Source organism: Ascaphus truei, chromosome 12 (genome assembly GCF_040206685.1).
Source record: "Ascaphus truei isolate aAscTru1 chromosome 12, aAscTru1.hap1, whole genome shotgun sequence".
In the NCBI taxonomy this organism is placed as follows: domain Eukaryota; kingdom Metazoa; phylum Chordata; class Amphibia; order Anura; family Ascaphidae; genus Ascaphus; species Ascaphus truei.
In genome coordinates, this window is record NC_134494.1 from 35,027,391 (window position 1) to 35,045,440 (window position 18,050).

At 42.1% G+C, this 18,050-nt stretch overlaps 1 protein-coding gene across 3 annotated transcripts in view; it reads right to left on the minus strand.

Annotated features, from left to right (window-relative positions):
- Positions 1–372: 372 nt before the first annotated feature.
- The window catches only part of CCDC34 (coiled-coil domain containing 34), a 23,836-nt gene continuing 6,158 nt past the window's right edge, over positions 373–18,050 (minus strand). For 2 of the 3 annotated variants that reach the window (XM_075567295.1, XM_075567294.1), the window contains exons 5-7: positions 10,494–10,652; positions 9,854–9,995; positions 374–3,393 (exon numbers count right to left, since the gene is read on the minus strand). In XM_075567295.1, coding sequence (XP_075423410.1) covers positions 3,176–3,393; positions 9,854–9,995; positions 10,494–10,652 — 519 coding nt within the window. In that variant the 3' untranslated portion in view covers positions 374–3,175. Of the gene's footprint in view, positions 3,394–9,853; positions 9,996–10,493; positions 10,653–18,050 lie in introns of all 3 variants that reach the window. The other variant, XM_075567293.1, reaches the window with a different exon arrangement.

Consider the following 18,050-nt stretch of genomic DNA (forward strand, 5'->3'; position numbering starts at 1 on the left):
AAGCGTTCCATTGCATGCGAAGATTTCCACAACCAATGACCCTGCCTCCGTGCTCTTCCAGGGCTAGCAGGCTTTTGGAATTACTGAGGTTATACGATATGAGGTTTATAGCCGTGACATTTGTTTAAGTGACAGCATATTCATTTAGAAAGGATTACTAAACACAAAGGGAATGATCTTTAGTTGAAAACACGTTTTTGAAGTCGTCCCCCCCCCCCCCCCCCCACACCCCCTTAGGAGTCTGGCCAACTAGGAAAGTTACACAACGACAGTCTGTGCGTGTCGTTACTGAATTGTTGAGAAGCAAAATAAAAATCTGGCAAATAAAAAGTTCATCATAAAACAAGTCACACACCCTTGTCTGCACTTTATTACCAAGATTAATATACGGTATTAAAAAAAAAAAAGCTTTATTTTTGTGTTTGGGGCAGGAAATTGCAACGAGTTAAGGGCACATTTATAGATGCATCTATAATTTAATGCAAACTATTCCAGCTACTGCAGTCTGATGCCTTGGGCATCCAAAATATTTCTGCTCTCATGCTTCAACCAATGCACGTACCTGTAATTATACTGTACAACTGCACATGGATTGTAAGATCCGTGCGATAAGGCAGACACACACACACACACACACACACACACTATTTTCATACAAAGGGGTGGATAACTCCCCTCCTCCAGGGCCACCAATAGCTCAGGTTTATAGGATATTCCTGCTTCTGCACAGGTGATGCAATCAGTAGCTCAAAGACTGCGCACCCTGTGCGGAAGCGGGGATAATCCTGAAAACTTGAACTGTTGGTGGCCCCCCTGGAGGATTGGAGTTGTCCACCCGGCATACCAGGAGAACAATAATACGTATAGTCTTCTATTCCATCACATTGATTATTAGACAGTTGCTGGGTTATTAAGGATGTGCCCCATGCCTCTCACACAAGGTTATTAACATGAATATATATATATGGCATAACGTTGCAACACCGCAGGGCCTTCGCATTGCCTAACTTTTGCTGCGATAAGAGGTGTACATTCTTATATATACAGGCAGGTTGTCAATTCAGATTTTGTAACATTTTGTTTGGAAAGTGATAGCAACAGGCTTACTTTAAAAAAGGGTGAAGAAAAAGGAATGAGCAGATAATATTGTAAGATCTCTCGAGCAGGGCCCTCATTATCTCTTTGCATCAGTTTGTGCATTGTCCTCACCTGTATGTAACTATGTTTTTGTCATATACTGTACATAACTCTGTACCCCATTGTACAGCGTTCCGGAATATGTTGGTGCTTCACAAATAAACAACGACGACGATATTATTAATAATATTACATACACCGCAAGAAAATAGAAATACACATGAAAGCAAATAAGTGGGTTATTTAGGAAAGCGTTGAGTCTCTAAGGAAGCCAGTTGCATTGAATAGGTTTACATTGTTTGCTGCCTATGCGAGACCCAATTGTGCGGTAAAAGATCCACAAAGAGATCAACAAATACAAATTGTCTGAATTTCTATGTTATTGAACAGACAGTTATCTTATTTTTATTTATTAAAAAGTACTCAATGTACATCACATTTAAAAACAGTTTATATATTTTATTTAATCTAGCTTGTGGTTTAAAGTAAGAAAAAATAACTACAAATTCACATACAAAAGTCAATTAGCACACAACTTAATATGAAATAAATTACGGATTGCAAGAAACCGGAGAAACAATATGAGGAATAATAGAAAGGAAAAGGTTTTCTGGGTCTGGACTCAATAAATCCCAATGTCAGATCCAAGGCTTCTCTACAGTTATCTTAAAGGAGCAGTACCCCCTGCTATTTTCAGTATCAGGGACCCTTCCCTGGTTCTCGAGATACATCACTGGAAAAGTGCTGCTGTGCCCTCTGGGAAAACAAAATGGTGGTTCAAATCGCTTGCATTACACGAGCCAACAGAAAGCCGCAATGCTTTCTAATTTTCAATATTTGCAGGGATTTAAATACCAGGAAGTACCCCGGCGGTACCTTTCCCTGTGTCTCGGAAAACAGGGAGGTCCCTAAAGCAGGGGTACGCAAATATTTTTGCCTTACCTTTTCTCTGGCATTGGGGGCGTCATTTGACGTCACGTGACGTTGTGGTGCTATTTGACCCCACAGCGTCATGACTCTGCGTTGTCATGGTGATGTGTTGCCAGAAGCCACTGGAGAGAAGGTATGAGACATATAGAGGCCTTGCGCGCTCCCACCCCAGAAAAAGTTGCGCCACCCAGTTTGCGCACTCCTGCATTAAGGTGTGCTCTCTTACAAAACCTGTAACCGATACATTAAGGTGCGCTCGCTTACAGAACTCCCAGCTTGCAGAGCATTAAAACAACAGAAAAACGGCCTGGTTGCGAACATATTATTTGAGGCTTCAGATATTTCCACGGAGCAAAATAGCAGTCAACGGCAGGTCAGTTATTGCCATTTGCCGGCCAAGCCGACTGGCCACCTCCCAGTTGTGTTTAAGAAATAAATTGGATACCTAAAAACAACAAACTCAAGAGAAATATTCACCAGTGCAATGGTAGTGTGTGTGAAACCGTCAACTGGCCTGGAATAACTGGTAGGCTTTTCCCACCCTATCTGATTGAATTTAGCACTACGAGGACCATGGAGTATGGAGTAACACATTTACTTACTTTCCTGCCGGCCTCAAATATCACAAAACTTATCAACCTTCTCTCTACTAGCGGTCCTGCAACACATTGCAGCAAAAGGGACTGCCGGCTTCTCCAGCAGTGAAAGGGTTGTGCCACCTCAGACATAGAAGATTATTATTTTGGGGGGCACAGGACAAATAACAGATTTTACCCCTGTAAGACATGCCTGCATGCGGGAGGTCCTTACGGCGGCTGTTTAACACCATTACTCTGCCCAAGATTGTGCATTTCTTACGATTGCTCTATTTTGACTCTGATAATTGAAGTGTGGTATTTTTCTATTTCTCATTAAAATAAAAATGTGTATTCTGCCAGTGCTACGGATAAACCCCCGGGGAGACTCAAGGGGAGGGGCTGAATACTTCAGAGTGTGTTGCGGGTTGTTCTAACATTGCATTGGTGTCTTGGTAAACTATGTACATGGCCAATACCAACTAGCTGTTAAACTGATGGAAAGAAAACAAAAAGCATCCTTTCCATCAAGCTTATCTTTTTAACATCCCTCCTCCTACGCGGAGATTGTCCTTAGGCTTATAGAGTGACCCCAAATTAGGTTTGTAAGGCTGGCTGGAAGCGGCTCTCTTTTTCTTCTTAGCAGACAGATTGTTGGCTGCTTCCTTTGGCGGCTGTGGCACATGAATTGGTTTCCATGGGATGGGATTATAAAAGCCTGGGGCAGGATAGGAGCTTCCGTCATAGTATCCTAAAAAAACAAACAAGAATGCACGGCTTGTGAGAGAGGAAACCGCAGAAGGTGTGGTACACATTGAAACCTATGTGCGGGTGAAGGATGTGAGGGGGGAGAAGCAGAGACCCTACAAGTAAAACTACTAAAACAGAGCTGAGAGCACATCCTTTTCAGCGTGAACTAATGAAGCAATTGTTACAAACGCTTATAGGAGCAGCTCCCCCTCCCACTATTTTAAAATGTGCATTTATTGATTAAGCAGAAACATAAAATGTCATGTCAGGGGTAATTCCAAATACACAAAAGTGACCATTCTTGTCCGAAAACACCCATAGAATTGAAGGGGGAGGGAGATTTCGGACATCAAAACTAGTTCTTACAAACAGTTCAGACTACATAGAATTCCCACTTTGGGTTCATGGATTAAGTCTATTTGTGTCAGGGGTTTTTTTTTTGGGGGGGGGGGGGGGGGTGAGGCGGAGGGGAAGGAGGTGTTCCATATTCAGGAGCCCAGTAGAATGGGTGAAACAAATGTCAAATATTTCACATTACCCCTTACAATAGGTAGGGGCACCTGCTCCATATGATCTAAGAAGTACTTTACTGTTCCTACGACGCTTTGCTTTCAGTATATACAGTAGCTATCAGATTGTGAATTAATTTGCTCTGTCTTTTGACTACTGTCATGTTGTGTGAGGCACCGGTCTCTGCTTGTGTCCAACTGAATAGTGGAGGAGATATTCCCCTGCGGATCATAGCGTCACAATATACATGCTGTAACCAGAGTCCAACTTTCATGGTCCTAGAAAATACTAAGCATCTGCAACTGCCCTATCACAGACTATGTTCTTACGTACACAAACCTAGACACTGGTTGACAGCAGGAATGTGTGAACCTTACAATGGCAAATCTGTTTCATCCATGAGGACACTGCCCCCTCAGTGGCCTTAAGCAGTGAATATTTTGGTATGTCCCTTGATGTGCAAGTCCTGTTTAAAAGATTTACTCAGTGGCCTTAAGCAGTGAATATTTTGGTATGTTTGAATATCAAAAGGTGTTTTTTTTCCCCCTCTTAACTCTGTGCTGTTAATTGACCAACTGGAACAAGCTGATTGATTGGGGAGGGACATGTGACTGTTTTAGCTGTATAAAACAAACACCTCTCCTGCAATTTGCAGGAACTGCAATTGGCATTAGACAGTGAGGCATTTAAAGTGAGCTTTTTAAGTGATAAATACAGTTAGACTATAGTTTGACTAGAGGTGACTGCATTTTTCTGCAAACTTTTTGACTCACAACAACAAACGGTAAGCTACTCAGATCACACTATGATCCCATCCTTGCTAACCTGCATATTTTAACCCCCCACCCCTTTACAACTTCTTTCTCTGCAGCCTCTCCCAAAACTGACCGCACAAAACACTGAAACCCTGAACTGACTCTAGCATTGCAATACAGCTAAACATTTGACAAGGAACAGGCACACACCTGCTGTTTAGTCTGCTCACACTCACTCTGCTCACAACAGCTCCGTGCAGCACTGCCTACCTCTGGCAAAATGAACCTGCTCTGTATCTTAACATTTTTCTTTCTCCTGGCCTCATGGAGATGTTACTCTCTCTATACACTACAAACTCCTCCATCCTGGCCCACACCCAACATCACCATACACCCTGGACTACTCAAAAGCCTTGCACTATCTACTGAATGTTGGTGGAGAACTCTAAAAAGCAGCACACCAACCACTGCTCACTCTAATGGCAAATACCACAAATTTACAACGTCCAAACAACTACCCAAATTCCTACTCATACTGTTACTCTCTTTAGCAGGTGATATTGAACCTAACCCAGGTCCTCCCATTTCAGCTCTGTCCCATGCCCCTGAGAATTCCACCTTTAAATTCCAAAAAGGCCTATCTGTCGCCCATATAAATATCCAGAGCCTGCTGCCCAAACTGGACGAACTAAGGGCATGGTGCCTTATGCATAAACCCAAAGCCATCATTCTTACAGAAACATGGCTATCCCCTAAAACCCCTGATGCAAATATCGCCATTCAGGGATACTCCATTTTTAGGAGAGATAGGTCAAAGAGAGGAGGAGGGGTGTTATTTTATATTGCAGACACATTACAATTTACACTGTTAAATTGCCCAACAAGCCAACCCTCTTTTGAAATTCTAGTTGGCAAAATCTGCCTCCCCTTTTCTAAGCCCATCTTGCTTGCTGGCATCTACCGCCCCCTAAAGCCCCTCTACAATCCCTGACTGATATCACCCAGTTTCTTGGCTCCATTTCCTCTCTGAATGAGAAGAGTGAGCTGCTAGTTCTTGGGGACTTCAACTTCAATTGGCTTGACCCTAAAAACCACAAAATCCAGATACAACTCAAGTCACTTAACCTATCGCAACTCATTTCCCAACCCACACGGATAAACCTGAAATCGCATAACCATTCCTTGCTAGACTGGATTCTCTCCTCAAACCCCAGCAGAATCCAATCCTCTGGCATCCTTTATGATATTTTCAGTGACCATGCAATAGTGTACTGTGTAAGGAAAATTAAACCGCCCCATTCAAGCCCTAAAGTTCTCCTCACTAGAACATTTAAAAACTTTAACCCACAACAGTTTCTGGATGATCTTACCAACTGCCCATGCCACAGAATCGATTTTATTCCCGACCCTGATTCTGCGCTCGACTATTTCCAATCTGAGTTCTTAAAACTCTGCGATACCCATGCTCCACTACGCAAAATAAGGGTACGGGGGGCCCACCTTCCATGGGTTACACCTGACCTTATAGCACTCTACCAGTTCAGGGATGCCTTGTGGAAAAGCTACAAAGTAACTGGCACTACCAAGGATCTCAATCACTACAGATGCATGCGGAACATGTGCACAAGGCAAACAAGGCATGCAAAAGCACAATATTACTCTGACAATCTCCACCAGAATACATCAAACCCAGCTAACTTCTGGAAGGTTATCAACAATATATTCCAGCCTCCTAACCATCAACAACCAAGTAATATCACTAAGGGGGATATTACTCTGACAAACTCCACTGAAATTGCAAATGCATTCAATGATTACTTTGTGGGGTGTGCCACTAACTTATTAGCGAAACACAGCCCAAACCACAAACCTGAATCTCATCCTGGGAGTACCCCTATAGTCCCACCCCCTCCCAACACTGCCCACAATTTTCAATTTGGCCCAGTAGCTGAAGAGGAGATTATACAAGCGCTCCTCAAACTAAAACTAAGCAGCCAATGTGGACCCGATTTACTACAATCTAGGTTCCTACGACTTGGTGCCCCAGCCATTGCCAAACCAATTGTGTCCATAGTCAACTCTATCCTGTCTGCAGGCCATATCCCTAAGACCTGGAAAACTGCCAGAGTTGTCCCAATCTTCAAAAGTGGGGATTAAAACACTGTCTCAAACTACAGGCCAATCTCACTTCTCCCAATTCTATCCAAAGTCATGGAAAAATGTGTCCACTCCCAATTAATCGATTTCTATACCAAGACAAATTTCCCTAGCCAATTCCAATCTGGATTTCGCCCCAAACACTGCACCGTAACTACCCTGCTAAAAGTTTGCAATGAAATCCAGTGTGGAATGGAACGGGGACAACTCACTGGTGCACTATTCCTAGATTTTGCAAAGGCTTTTGACACAGTTGGTCATGCTATCCTGCTTAACAAACTCCAGAGCTCTGGAATAGGGAAGCATGCTTTAAGCTGGTTTCAGTCCTACCTATCAGGAAGATCCCAACATGTGTCCATGTCAGGCTCTAACTCCAACCCCCTGGATATCACCTGTGGTGTCCCACAAGGCTCTGTTCTGGGCCCCCTACTCTTCTCAGTGTTCATTAATGATCTTCCCACAGCTTGTAAGGAAGCCTCTATACACATGTATGCAGATGACACAATCCTATATGCACACAGCCATAGCCTCTCTGACCTTCAACACATACTTCAGTCTGACTTTTTGAGACTCGAAAATTGGATTTCCCAAAACAAACTGTTTTTAAACACTGACAAGACTGTAACAATGGTATTTGGGATCAAGACTAAATTTGTAAAGCTCCCAGTGACTGAGCTCCTGATTAGAACCAACGCTAACACCACCCTAACACCTGTCACTAGTTTTAAATACCTGGGCTTATGGTTTGACTCCCACTTAACATTCGGGATGCACATTGATAACCTGACAACCAAGACCTATGCCAAACTTGGGGTACTTTACAGGAACAAATCCTCCCTAAGTCTCCTGGTCAGAAAGCGTATCACACAGCAGATGCTAATGCCAATTATTGACTATGGAGACATAGTATATGGCTCGGCACCTCAAACCCACCTTAGCAAACTTGACACCCTCTACAATTCAATTTGTCGTTTTGTTCTCCAATGCAACTACAACACACATCACTGCGAAATGCTCAAAGAACTAGATTGGTCAACACTAGAGTCTAGGCGCAAAGTTCACCTTTCCTGTCTTGCCTTTAAATTCTTCATGGGCAAGCTACCCAGCTACCTGAACAAGCTCCTCACCCCTACCACTTGCAGCACTTATCATCTGAGATCAGACTCCAAAAGACTGTTCATGGTCCCAAGGCTCAACAAAGTATCCGGACGTTCCTCCTCCTACCGTGCACCCCAAAACTGGAACAACCTACCAGAGACCACCACCAGTTTAAGTTCTTTCAAATCTAAGGCTGTCTCACATTTTAACCTGGTCTGTAACTGTTTCATACGCTCATAATATATATTTTCTTTAACTGTGCACTCAATGTCTTGTATATAATGTATACCCTGCTCATTTATGTAACTGTACTTGTAACCATGTATTATTTGTTTTACTCTGTGCCCAGGACATACTTGAAAATGAGAGGTAACTCTCAATGTATTACTTCCTGGTAAAAATATTTTATAAATAAATAAATAAAATAGCTCAACAGACCTTAACACAAGCCCTGGACTATGTTGTGCTGCATACGGGGGGTGTGTTCTCAGACAGCGATGGAAACTGTCAGCAAGTTCTGAACTCCCAACAAAGGCACGGGAAGTATGCATCGCGCTTACCAGTGATTTTTGCTTAGTGCAATACAGAATAGGTATTTACCATGCATTTTTAAACAGCACTTCTTTCTAGCTTAAAAATGTTTAAAACACCCAAGCTTTTTTTTTTTCCCCCAACGCTTCGAAATATCTTTACGCTCTTTAATGCCATCTGCACTCCCCCTTACAAATCCTGCACGCATTGAGTCCCAATTCGTTTATTTCGCCAAGAGGAAGCTATGTTCTGGCAACAACAAAAAAATCCACACATACAAACTTGATATGTTTAGACTGCAACAGGGAACAACGCAGGAATAGAATGTAAAAAAGTTACATCAAAATGTAAAAAACAGGAGGAGATCTGCACAATGCGATCTCTCCAAAAGGGAAATCTAGAAAATGGAGATCAGCAAAAGTGAGCTCTCCGAACGCAAATCTAGAAAACAGAAGATCTGCACAATGCGAGCTCTCCAAACGGAAATCTAGAAAACAGAAGATCTTTACAATGCGAGCTCTCCAAACGGAAACCTAGAAAACAGGAGATCTGCACAATGCGAGCTCTCCAAACGAAAATCTAGAAAACAGAAGATCTGCACAATGCGAGCTCTCCAAACGGAAATCTAGAAAACAGGAGATCTGCACAATGCGAGCTCTCCAAACGGAAATCTAGAAAACAGAAGATCTGCACAATGCGAGCTCTCCAAACGGAAACCTAGAAAACAGGAGATCTGCACAATGCGAGCTCTCCAAACGGAAACCTAGAAAACAGGAGATCTGCACAATGCGAGCTCTCCAAACGGAAATCTAGAAAACAGGAGATCTGCACAATGCGAGCTCTCCAAACGGAAATCTAGAAAACAGAAGATCTGCACAATGCGAGCTCTCCAAACGGAAACCTAGAAAACAGGAGATCTGCACAATGCGAGCTCTCCAAACGGAAATCTAGAAAACAGGAGATCTGCACAATGCGAGCTCTCCAAACGGAAACCTAGAAAACAGGAGATCTGCACAATGCGAGCTCTCCAAACGGAAATCTAGAAAACAGGAGATCTGCACAATGCGAGCTCTCCAAACGGAAATCTAGAAAACCAAAAAAAGAGAGATCCTTCTTGTCCCCTAAGGAGCTGGCTGCTTTTGATCTGTATTGTGAATGACGCGCAAAAAGAATGAACAGAGTGCTTTGAGGCTTATAAATTCTGGTATACAGTACAGCACAGGCCTCTCCTACACCTCATTATTACAGTGTAAGATGTTGGATTAGAGGAGGTTAGGCGAGTGGGTAGGTTTGATGATCCAGATGAAGTAGAATTAATCACAACTAGAGTTTATCTACATTTGGTAGAATAGTTGAACCCGTATCCGCAGCAAAGTATTTAATGATGAACGCTCGCTTTGGGCTACAAACCTGTTAGTTTGCCATTAACAGAACCATAGCTGTGTGAGGTTGGACGCGCTTTGCCTTTGGCATTTTCTAGCCACTCTTCAAACATTTTATTGGCTTTCTCCTGCTTCTCTTTTTGCTCTGCCAAACATTTCTCCGCTTCTTCCTGAAATGAAACGCATTAGGTCTGTATGAAAACAAATGCTTGTAGAGAGGTTTCATTTGTTCATCTTAGAAACAAATGTGCAAATGCTAGTTAAAAACCCTTACGTGTGTGCAAGTGGATGCATTACCCTCTGCTGCCAAGGTTTGTACTCCCCACTACTCTGCAAACAGCACATACTGTACATGTCTGTCTCCTATCTCCTAAGGCTTTACACCTCAGGGGAGACTTGTCATTTGACATTTTACAATGGTTCCATAAAATGTATGCAAAGAAAACATGACTATCCTCTCTCTACCCTTCCAGAAGGGCTTGTAATAGGCTTTGAAGGAATGCAAGGAGGATTAAAGGTACTGGATACATTATTGCAGTGGGATTTTAATTTGTGCATGTAAGAACATGCAATCCAATGCAAAGTATTAAGAATAATCACATTATTCTACCCGCTTGGCAATGAAACAGACTAAATATTCCTGGCTCCAAATGTGTTTTTGACTCTACCTTCTCTCTTCTCTTCTTCTGCTGGACCTCCTCTTTCTTTCTCCTTAGCCATTCATAGTACTTCTCTTTGCCCTTCTCTTGTATTGTAGCCTTCTCTAATTCTTGAGTCTCCTTCTCCTTTTGCTCCTTTAAAAGCTGGTCTTCTTTTTCCTTTCTTTCCTGGAAAAAATAAATAAAAACCTCTAAACTTTGATCAAACTTTTTTTGAATTACATTGTATTGCAGAGGGGGCCAACTTCAGTCCTCAAGGGCTACCAACAGGTCAGGTTTTAAGGATATCCCTGCTTCAGGACAAGTGGCAAAGTCGAAGACCGAGCCACCTGTGCTTTCTTCGACGGTGCCACCTGTGCTGAAGCAGTGATAGCCTTAAAACCTGAGCTGTTGGTGGCCCTTGAGGACTGGAGTTGGCCACTCCTGTTGTATCACAATGCTTTCATCACCAGACACACAGGTATACCCATAATAGACAGGAATGCCATGGAGGCATGTTAAATGACAAAATAACCTTTGAATGCTATTAACATAATGCATTAGTCCCATGCGATTGCTGCTGACATGTTTCGGGCCACGAGTAGACCATCCTTCCGACATGACTCACCATCTCATGAACAATATATTTTTATTTTCAGAAACGGAGAATGTTTTACAGATAAAGAAGGACAAGTCTTTGATCTCAGATTCCTTGCTCATGTACCATGGCAATTGTCCTGTATTGGTCCTGAAGAAGTATCGATTCATCTTAGGGGTGATATCTTTTAGTGTACATGCTCTTCTTCAGGACTACAGAGAATTATACCTTAGGAATAAACGGGTGATGATCCGAAAGCTTTGTAAAGCAGGGATGGCCAACTCCAGGTCAGGTTTTCAGGATCCCTCTGCTTCAGCACAGGATGCTCAATCAGTGGCTCAGTTGAAGACTGCACCACCTGTGCTGTAGCAGGGATATCCTGAAAACCTGCCCTGTTGGTGGCCCTTGAGGATGGGAGTTGGCTACCCCTGGAGTACACTATAGTAACACACTATGTAAAAATCATCTCCCTACAAAGCTTTCATAATATGGGGAAAGTATGTTTTTCCTCCTTGCAATATATGTTTCAAAGGGAATAGTTAAAAAAAAAAAAAAAAAAAACCCTTTGTGTGCCAGGCATGCCGTTTTACACTCCCCCAGGATGGAAAAGACAAAAAAAATTAAAATAAAAAAAAGGAATGAAGAACGTGCAATCATTCCACTAACAATTCCACTTCACGGATTTATCCCGAGTCAGGAAAGCAGACAGAACAGCCCTCTCATAATCCCCCTTTTCCCTTTTAATTTGCCTTGCTGCTTAATTCCAGTAGAATTAGACCAATTTGATGAAATTATCTAAGGCTTCTGATTTACTAATGAATCCTTTTCACATGGCTCCGGCAGGATCTTGGAGCCATATGAACGGTCAGCTTCAACAGACTGGCCTTTTGCCAAAAGAGCTCTATTGTATTACCATAGGTTAACACAGATACCCAGCAAGCTCAAACTCCCCCACCCACCACAAAGTGAATATATATTTATGTCAACCAGAGAGCTACTGAGCGTGGCAATTGTATATAACAAGAGACAGGGGGTGCCCAATGCTGCATCCAATTGACAAAACATATAAAGTAAAATACTTCAATAATAATAATTGGTTATTTAGTTAACCCTTTGGCCAAAGGCGTCATAAGCCTGCATACCAACGTCAAGGTATAACCAAAATTTTGGTTATACCTTGACGTTGGTATGCAGGCTTATGACGCCTTTGGCCAAAGGGTTAACTAAATAACCAATTATTATTATTGAAGTATTTTACTTTATATGTTTTGTCAATTGGATGCAGCATTGGGCACCCCCTGTCTCTTGCTATTGTATTACCAGCATTGTTACACACCATCGCAAAACATCCAGTTTCAAATCGAGGATTCTTACTCGGTGTAAACACCCGGAGTGTTTTAAATGCAATCTGAATACATATAAAACAAAATCATACTGACATACTTTATAACTTTGTGCGTGGAACACTCTACGCGTTTAGTTTCGTGGCCAGAGAGAGCGACGAAACGCGTAGAGTGTTCCAGTCCAACAGCCACGAGAAGGGAGGCACTTGCAATTCACTGTTACCATCCGATCCGGAAGTCCTAGGTGCACCGGAAGTGACGCAGCGGGAGCCTGCGAGTCCCTCGGCGTACCGGAAGTGAAGGGAAGAAAGCTCCGGTGTGAATACGAGTGTCTCCAGAGAGAGCAGAGGTGACCAGATACCCAGAGGAATCACGAGCCGCTGGGCTATCCACCAACAGCTACCTATGAGTGCCCACATCGACCGTATGACGTGTAAGCCTTGAATCATGTTTTGACAATATAATTGCATTACCTCTATTCTATATGGTCTCTCTCTTTTTTCTCCCTTGGAGGTTGTGATTGGTGGCTGCTATTTACACATAGGGCGCATCCACACCTTAAGTTGGATGACTGTCTAAATTGACTACTTAAAATGTGAGTAGTCATTTTGGAAGAAACTTCACTTTTTTCACTGTTTAAACATTTTTGCACTATGATATGTTTTTCTATTTTTTATGACTTCGAGACGAACTCCCCTGACGCTTTGAAAAATACTTTATAACTTTAAAAGGTAATAGTTGATCTTACTGCACCAAGTTTTATTCATGATGTTTACTTGTAGTTTTCGGATGTGTAGGCGCTGGCTTTAATGGATGGCCAGGATCTCACTTCTGCCATACGTTACTCTGAACGGCAAGTCCTCTTCTATTTACCGCTCTGTTCTAAGAAAATCTCCTTACAAGACAGTTATTTAATTTGCAGAATTGTAACCCAATAACAATGTCTTGTAATGAGACTTTCTTTGAAAGGCAGTAATCTATTTGCCTCCCTGGTCTGAGTTACTTTGTATGAGCAAAGGTTTCCAAAAAAGTTCTATAGAGAATGTGACACATGGCCTGTGTTCAAATCATTTCCGTTCTCAAGTAATGCCCCAGCACTAGTCATGCAACCACCTCGACACAACACAAATATGAAGGCATTGAGGATTTAACCCAATGGTTAATCATTGTTCTTAACATACAGTATTATACTATGTTTGGCATGTTTATCTTTTTTTATATGGAGATCTACATTGATTTAATCAACAACATTGGAGCAACTGAACACTTCAAATAAGGACACTCTGTATGGTTGTATTATTAAGACACATTATATGTATGTTTTCAATTTATTCAATGGTGTTTCTATTCCATTTTTGGTTACTACAGCAACATTCACAATTCATTGCTAGTGAATTGTCACATTGTATACAAGGCTTCGTCCAGGGTGGGAGCGCAGTGACATCAGGCGCTGGGCGATTCCTGGCCAGCAAGGTACGTGTGTGGGGGGGGGGGGGGGTGGGCGTGCCTGTGACATCACGTGAGCGGTTCGCCCTCATTGTCTGAACCGTGCACGCGACCAGGGCAAACGCAACAAATACAAAAAAATTTGTTGCGCCAAGCATCGCGCCTCTGCACACGCAGCTTGGACACAACCATTTGCTTTAATTGTTGTGACCGTGTGAGCAAGCACTCAGCCTGGACGAGGCCTAAAAGTACTAGCTGCCGCACAGGATCTGTTTCTCACTATAGCTTTCACAACTGACATGGGGTGGTCAGATTCCCTGATTGGCAGCCACTCAGATACACAGTATACTATTTAAGTTTAAGTGTTTTGTTATAGTGCACTTTTTAGACACTCGTGCCTTCGTGCACTCATCACAATTTTCTTTACTGACTGGAAACCAGTACAAACACATGTCCCCAGATTGCCTTGATAAATCTGGTGGTTTTGCTGTCCTTCAAAGTCTTTGATAAATGATCCCATATAGCACAGATAAAATGCAGCAGCCAGTGCAATATTGTAGTGTTCAGGGTTGACATAGAAGAAAAATGTACAATGGCTGTTATTTTGAGTGTTCCTGAATTTTTTTTCTCAATCAATCTATTTGGATCCTTCTTTAAAAAAAAAAAAAAAAAAACACAATTATAATACTGGGGGATTTTACAGTGAAACAAGAAAAAAAAAACTGGATTAAGAAAATGATTATAAATGACTATTTTTGGGGCCCACTAGACAGGCCAGTTCCTTTAATCCCAGCTCCATGAAATTAAAAGGGCTGGCATCCTTATAAAAACAGACTTTACGACCGGGATTAGAACAGAGAAAAGTCTAGCCTTAAGATTAGTCTGTGAATAAATTCCCCAAACAAAAATACCATAAATAAGTCAGGTCTAAACTTGTTCTAATGCGAACGACTCATTTACCCCATTACATGGAAGAACCCGAACTGTACTTTACACCTGTCATCGAGGGCTATTGTGTCATTAGAAATCTCCCACACGTGAATAATCCAAGCCCTACCAACGGCCATTTAAAGCAAACCAACTGTGTGCAACTGTCAATAGGAATCAGTGAGCACAGCCGCGAGAGAACCGACAAGATAAAAATCTAGTCAAGCAATAGCCAGCTATGTACAGCATTAATTCAACAATAGCCACATCGTTAGATCATGGAAAATAACAGCCAGGAATTCCTTTCAGATAGGTCATTTATTGAACAGTGTAGCTTTAGTGTTTGCCGTATGTGGTTGCTCACGTGAAATATACTAATGTAACTGTGTACACCAACAGTCAAATGGAGACACCAAGGGACACCCACTAACCCGCTGACTAACTAGGATTTGTAGAATATAAATAAGTTGTACATCTCTTGCTCTAACATCCAATCAGTAGGTTATGGAGCTTTCCAGAATATTGACTGGGCAACAACACTTAGAAAACTGCTAGTGTTTGTGGGAGCTTCCACTGGATCATTATATGACCAAGTTACCAATTGGGAAATCTTAGGATGCAATTCTTCCCTCCCCTCCCCCCAACTCCAGAAGTTACAATTGGTTGTTGCCGAGATGCCAGGAGAGCTGCTCAATGGAAAAGAGCTCCAGTCGTATTGGCTTTGCACCCAGAATTATAAATACTGCCCTACAGAGAAATCAATGGGTAAAGCTGGATTTCTACAATGCCATAAATTACATGAATTGATAAACAGTCAAAGTATTAACCTCCTCACCCTTGATGCCTGATAACCTAAACATACCCTTTTAAAATAATTCTAGTTTAAGTACCCATTAAGAGGAACTAAGCATCAACATCCTACAAAGAAAATGGAAAACAAGTAATACAGCTTTCAAATGGATGGTCTAAATAATGAACAGAAGGAAAGCAGGTCTGGAAAAGAAGTCATGTCATTAAGCCAGAGGGGGAAAGGTAAAGAGGAAACGAGAACCTTCGTCTTCACTGAAAGGTTCATGAATATGTATAACACCCCTAGAGCTCTCGTCGTGTGAAAATATGGAACAAACAACTTCAATGCATGGGATACGTACAACAAACCTACAGGGACAAAAGCACCAAGCTGCAGATCAATCTAATACAAGTTCCTGGTAATGTCAGGGTTTTTTTTATCCAGTACTCTATCTAGTTTAATCAGGATAATATAATTGTTTGTTCTTGTATAGCGCTGCTAGTTTTACGTAGCCCTTTACAGAGACACAGACACAGTCCCTGCCCCATGGAGCTTATAATCTATGTTTTTTGGTGCCTAAAACACAGGGAGATAAAGCGACTTGCCCAAGGTCACAAGGAGCCAACACCAGGAATTGAATCAGGTTCCCCTGCTTCAAACTCGGTGCCAGTCAGTGTCTTTACTCGCTGAGCCACTCCTTCTCCCTTAGAAAACCTACGAATACATCAGAGAGAGAGAGACAGAGAGAGAGACAAAAAAACATTTCCTTTGTTGTGAAACTTCCATCATGGGAAGAAACACTGTTATTGATCCTATGGCCATGAACAGGTTAATCTGTCTGCAGACAGGTAAGGACGAAGAAGGGACCTGCCACAGAAAAGGTGCTGGTATCCTGCACGAAGCACAAGAGTTAAATCAGAACTCTTGTTGCAACATGACTTGGTCCCTCTCGCTACTGAATTCTGTCTGGCAAGCTGACTAGCAACAAGCTTAAGAGAGTCCGTGAATCAGACAACTGTAACTTTCATACACAAGCTGTACCACGTTAGGCTGACATGTGGCACCAGTTCTCTGCACAGCAGATACACACTGGTCATACTAGCATGTCCTAAAAATATGGTGTCAGTCAGAAATGTGCAGCTCCAACTATCCATACCAAGGAGTTTTTCGCCAATAGCTTTCCGTCTGTTTTGTGTGATACTGCTAAAGTACAGTAGTTAGTATACTTCGGCTTTATTTCACTTGTACCATTGCATTAGCAATTCTTTCTTATCACTAAAACTGGTTACAAGAAATTCACCCATATAGAAATAGGCACAGCTCGCTACAGCCAATCGGTTACCTTCCTTCATTGCATCCCTAGCAAGGACACGGCTCACTGGCCATTTTTATTTCCCAAGACTTGATGTTAGCCGTGTGGAGAATGAAGAGGGTCTTCTGCTTGGGAAATCTCCCTATTGATATTGTAGATTATTCTTTTTAAATGACAATTTGGAGCATGACCCGAGTAAAAGGGTACGTGTAATCCTAGATAGTATTTTAGGGCCACTTACTGGCTTAGGTTGTCCACCAATCAGGAAAATATAATAGATTTATTGGAACAAATTAACGTTTCATGGTGAAACGAATTCTATAAATCCTTTCAAGAATTAAATGTGTAATGCACATTGTAAACAATGGGTTTTGTTTATCCATTACCTTCTGCTGTAAATTGGCACCTAACTTCCACACCATTGTTTCTGCAAGCACATGATGGGTTGGGTGTAATTTATAGCGCTGTCACACCTATACATACCAACGTTCTGTCTAAACATGTATAGTATAACTCATAACATGGCATCATACGCAAGTGTAACAGATACATTTTGCCAACTCAAACATCTGGGGGGAAAAAAATAAATAAATCAAAGTGCTATTCTATATCGGGGGTGGCCAACTGCAGTCATCAAGGGCCACCAAGGTCAGGTTTTAAGGATAGCCCTGCTTCAGCACAGGTGGCACAATCCGTCCTTGCTTCATCACGAGTGGCTCAGAGGCTCAGTCTTTGAGTCACCTGTGCTGAAGCAGGGAAATCCTGAAAACCTGACCTGTTGGTGGCCCTTGAGGACTGGAGTTGGCCATTCCTGTTCTATATTATGTTAGCAGGACAATATGAAGTATTTTCCTTGGTGATATGGCAGCACATGATTGCTTTGCTTGGACTTTGGGGGTAGGCAAGTCTAAGGACAAGATGTAACAAGCGCAGACATGTTACATGAGGTTTTTAGTAGATTCTCAAAATGACTGCAGCAATCCGCCTCTGTAATTTTTTTTACAGCATTAGAACCGGGAGTTCTCCGCAGCTGAATTGCGTCATTTTTAGCTACTGGGACAACACCAGTTTCTGTGAAACTTACTGGTGTAGTTCAGTGTTAAAGCTCCCCTCAGGGATTCCACAATGGTGACTAAATCTCACATTTCATGGGTCCTGCGGGCTAAAAGGA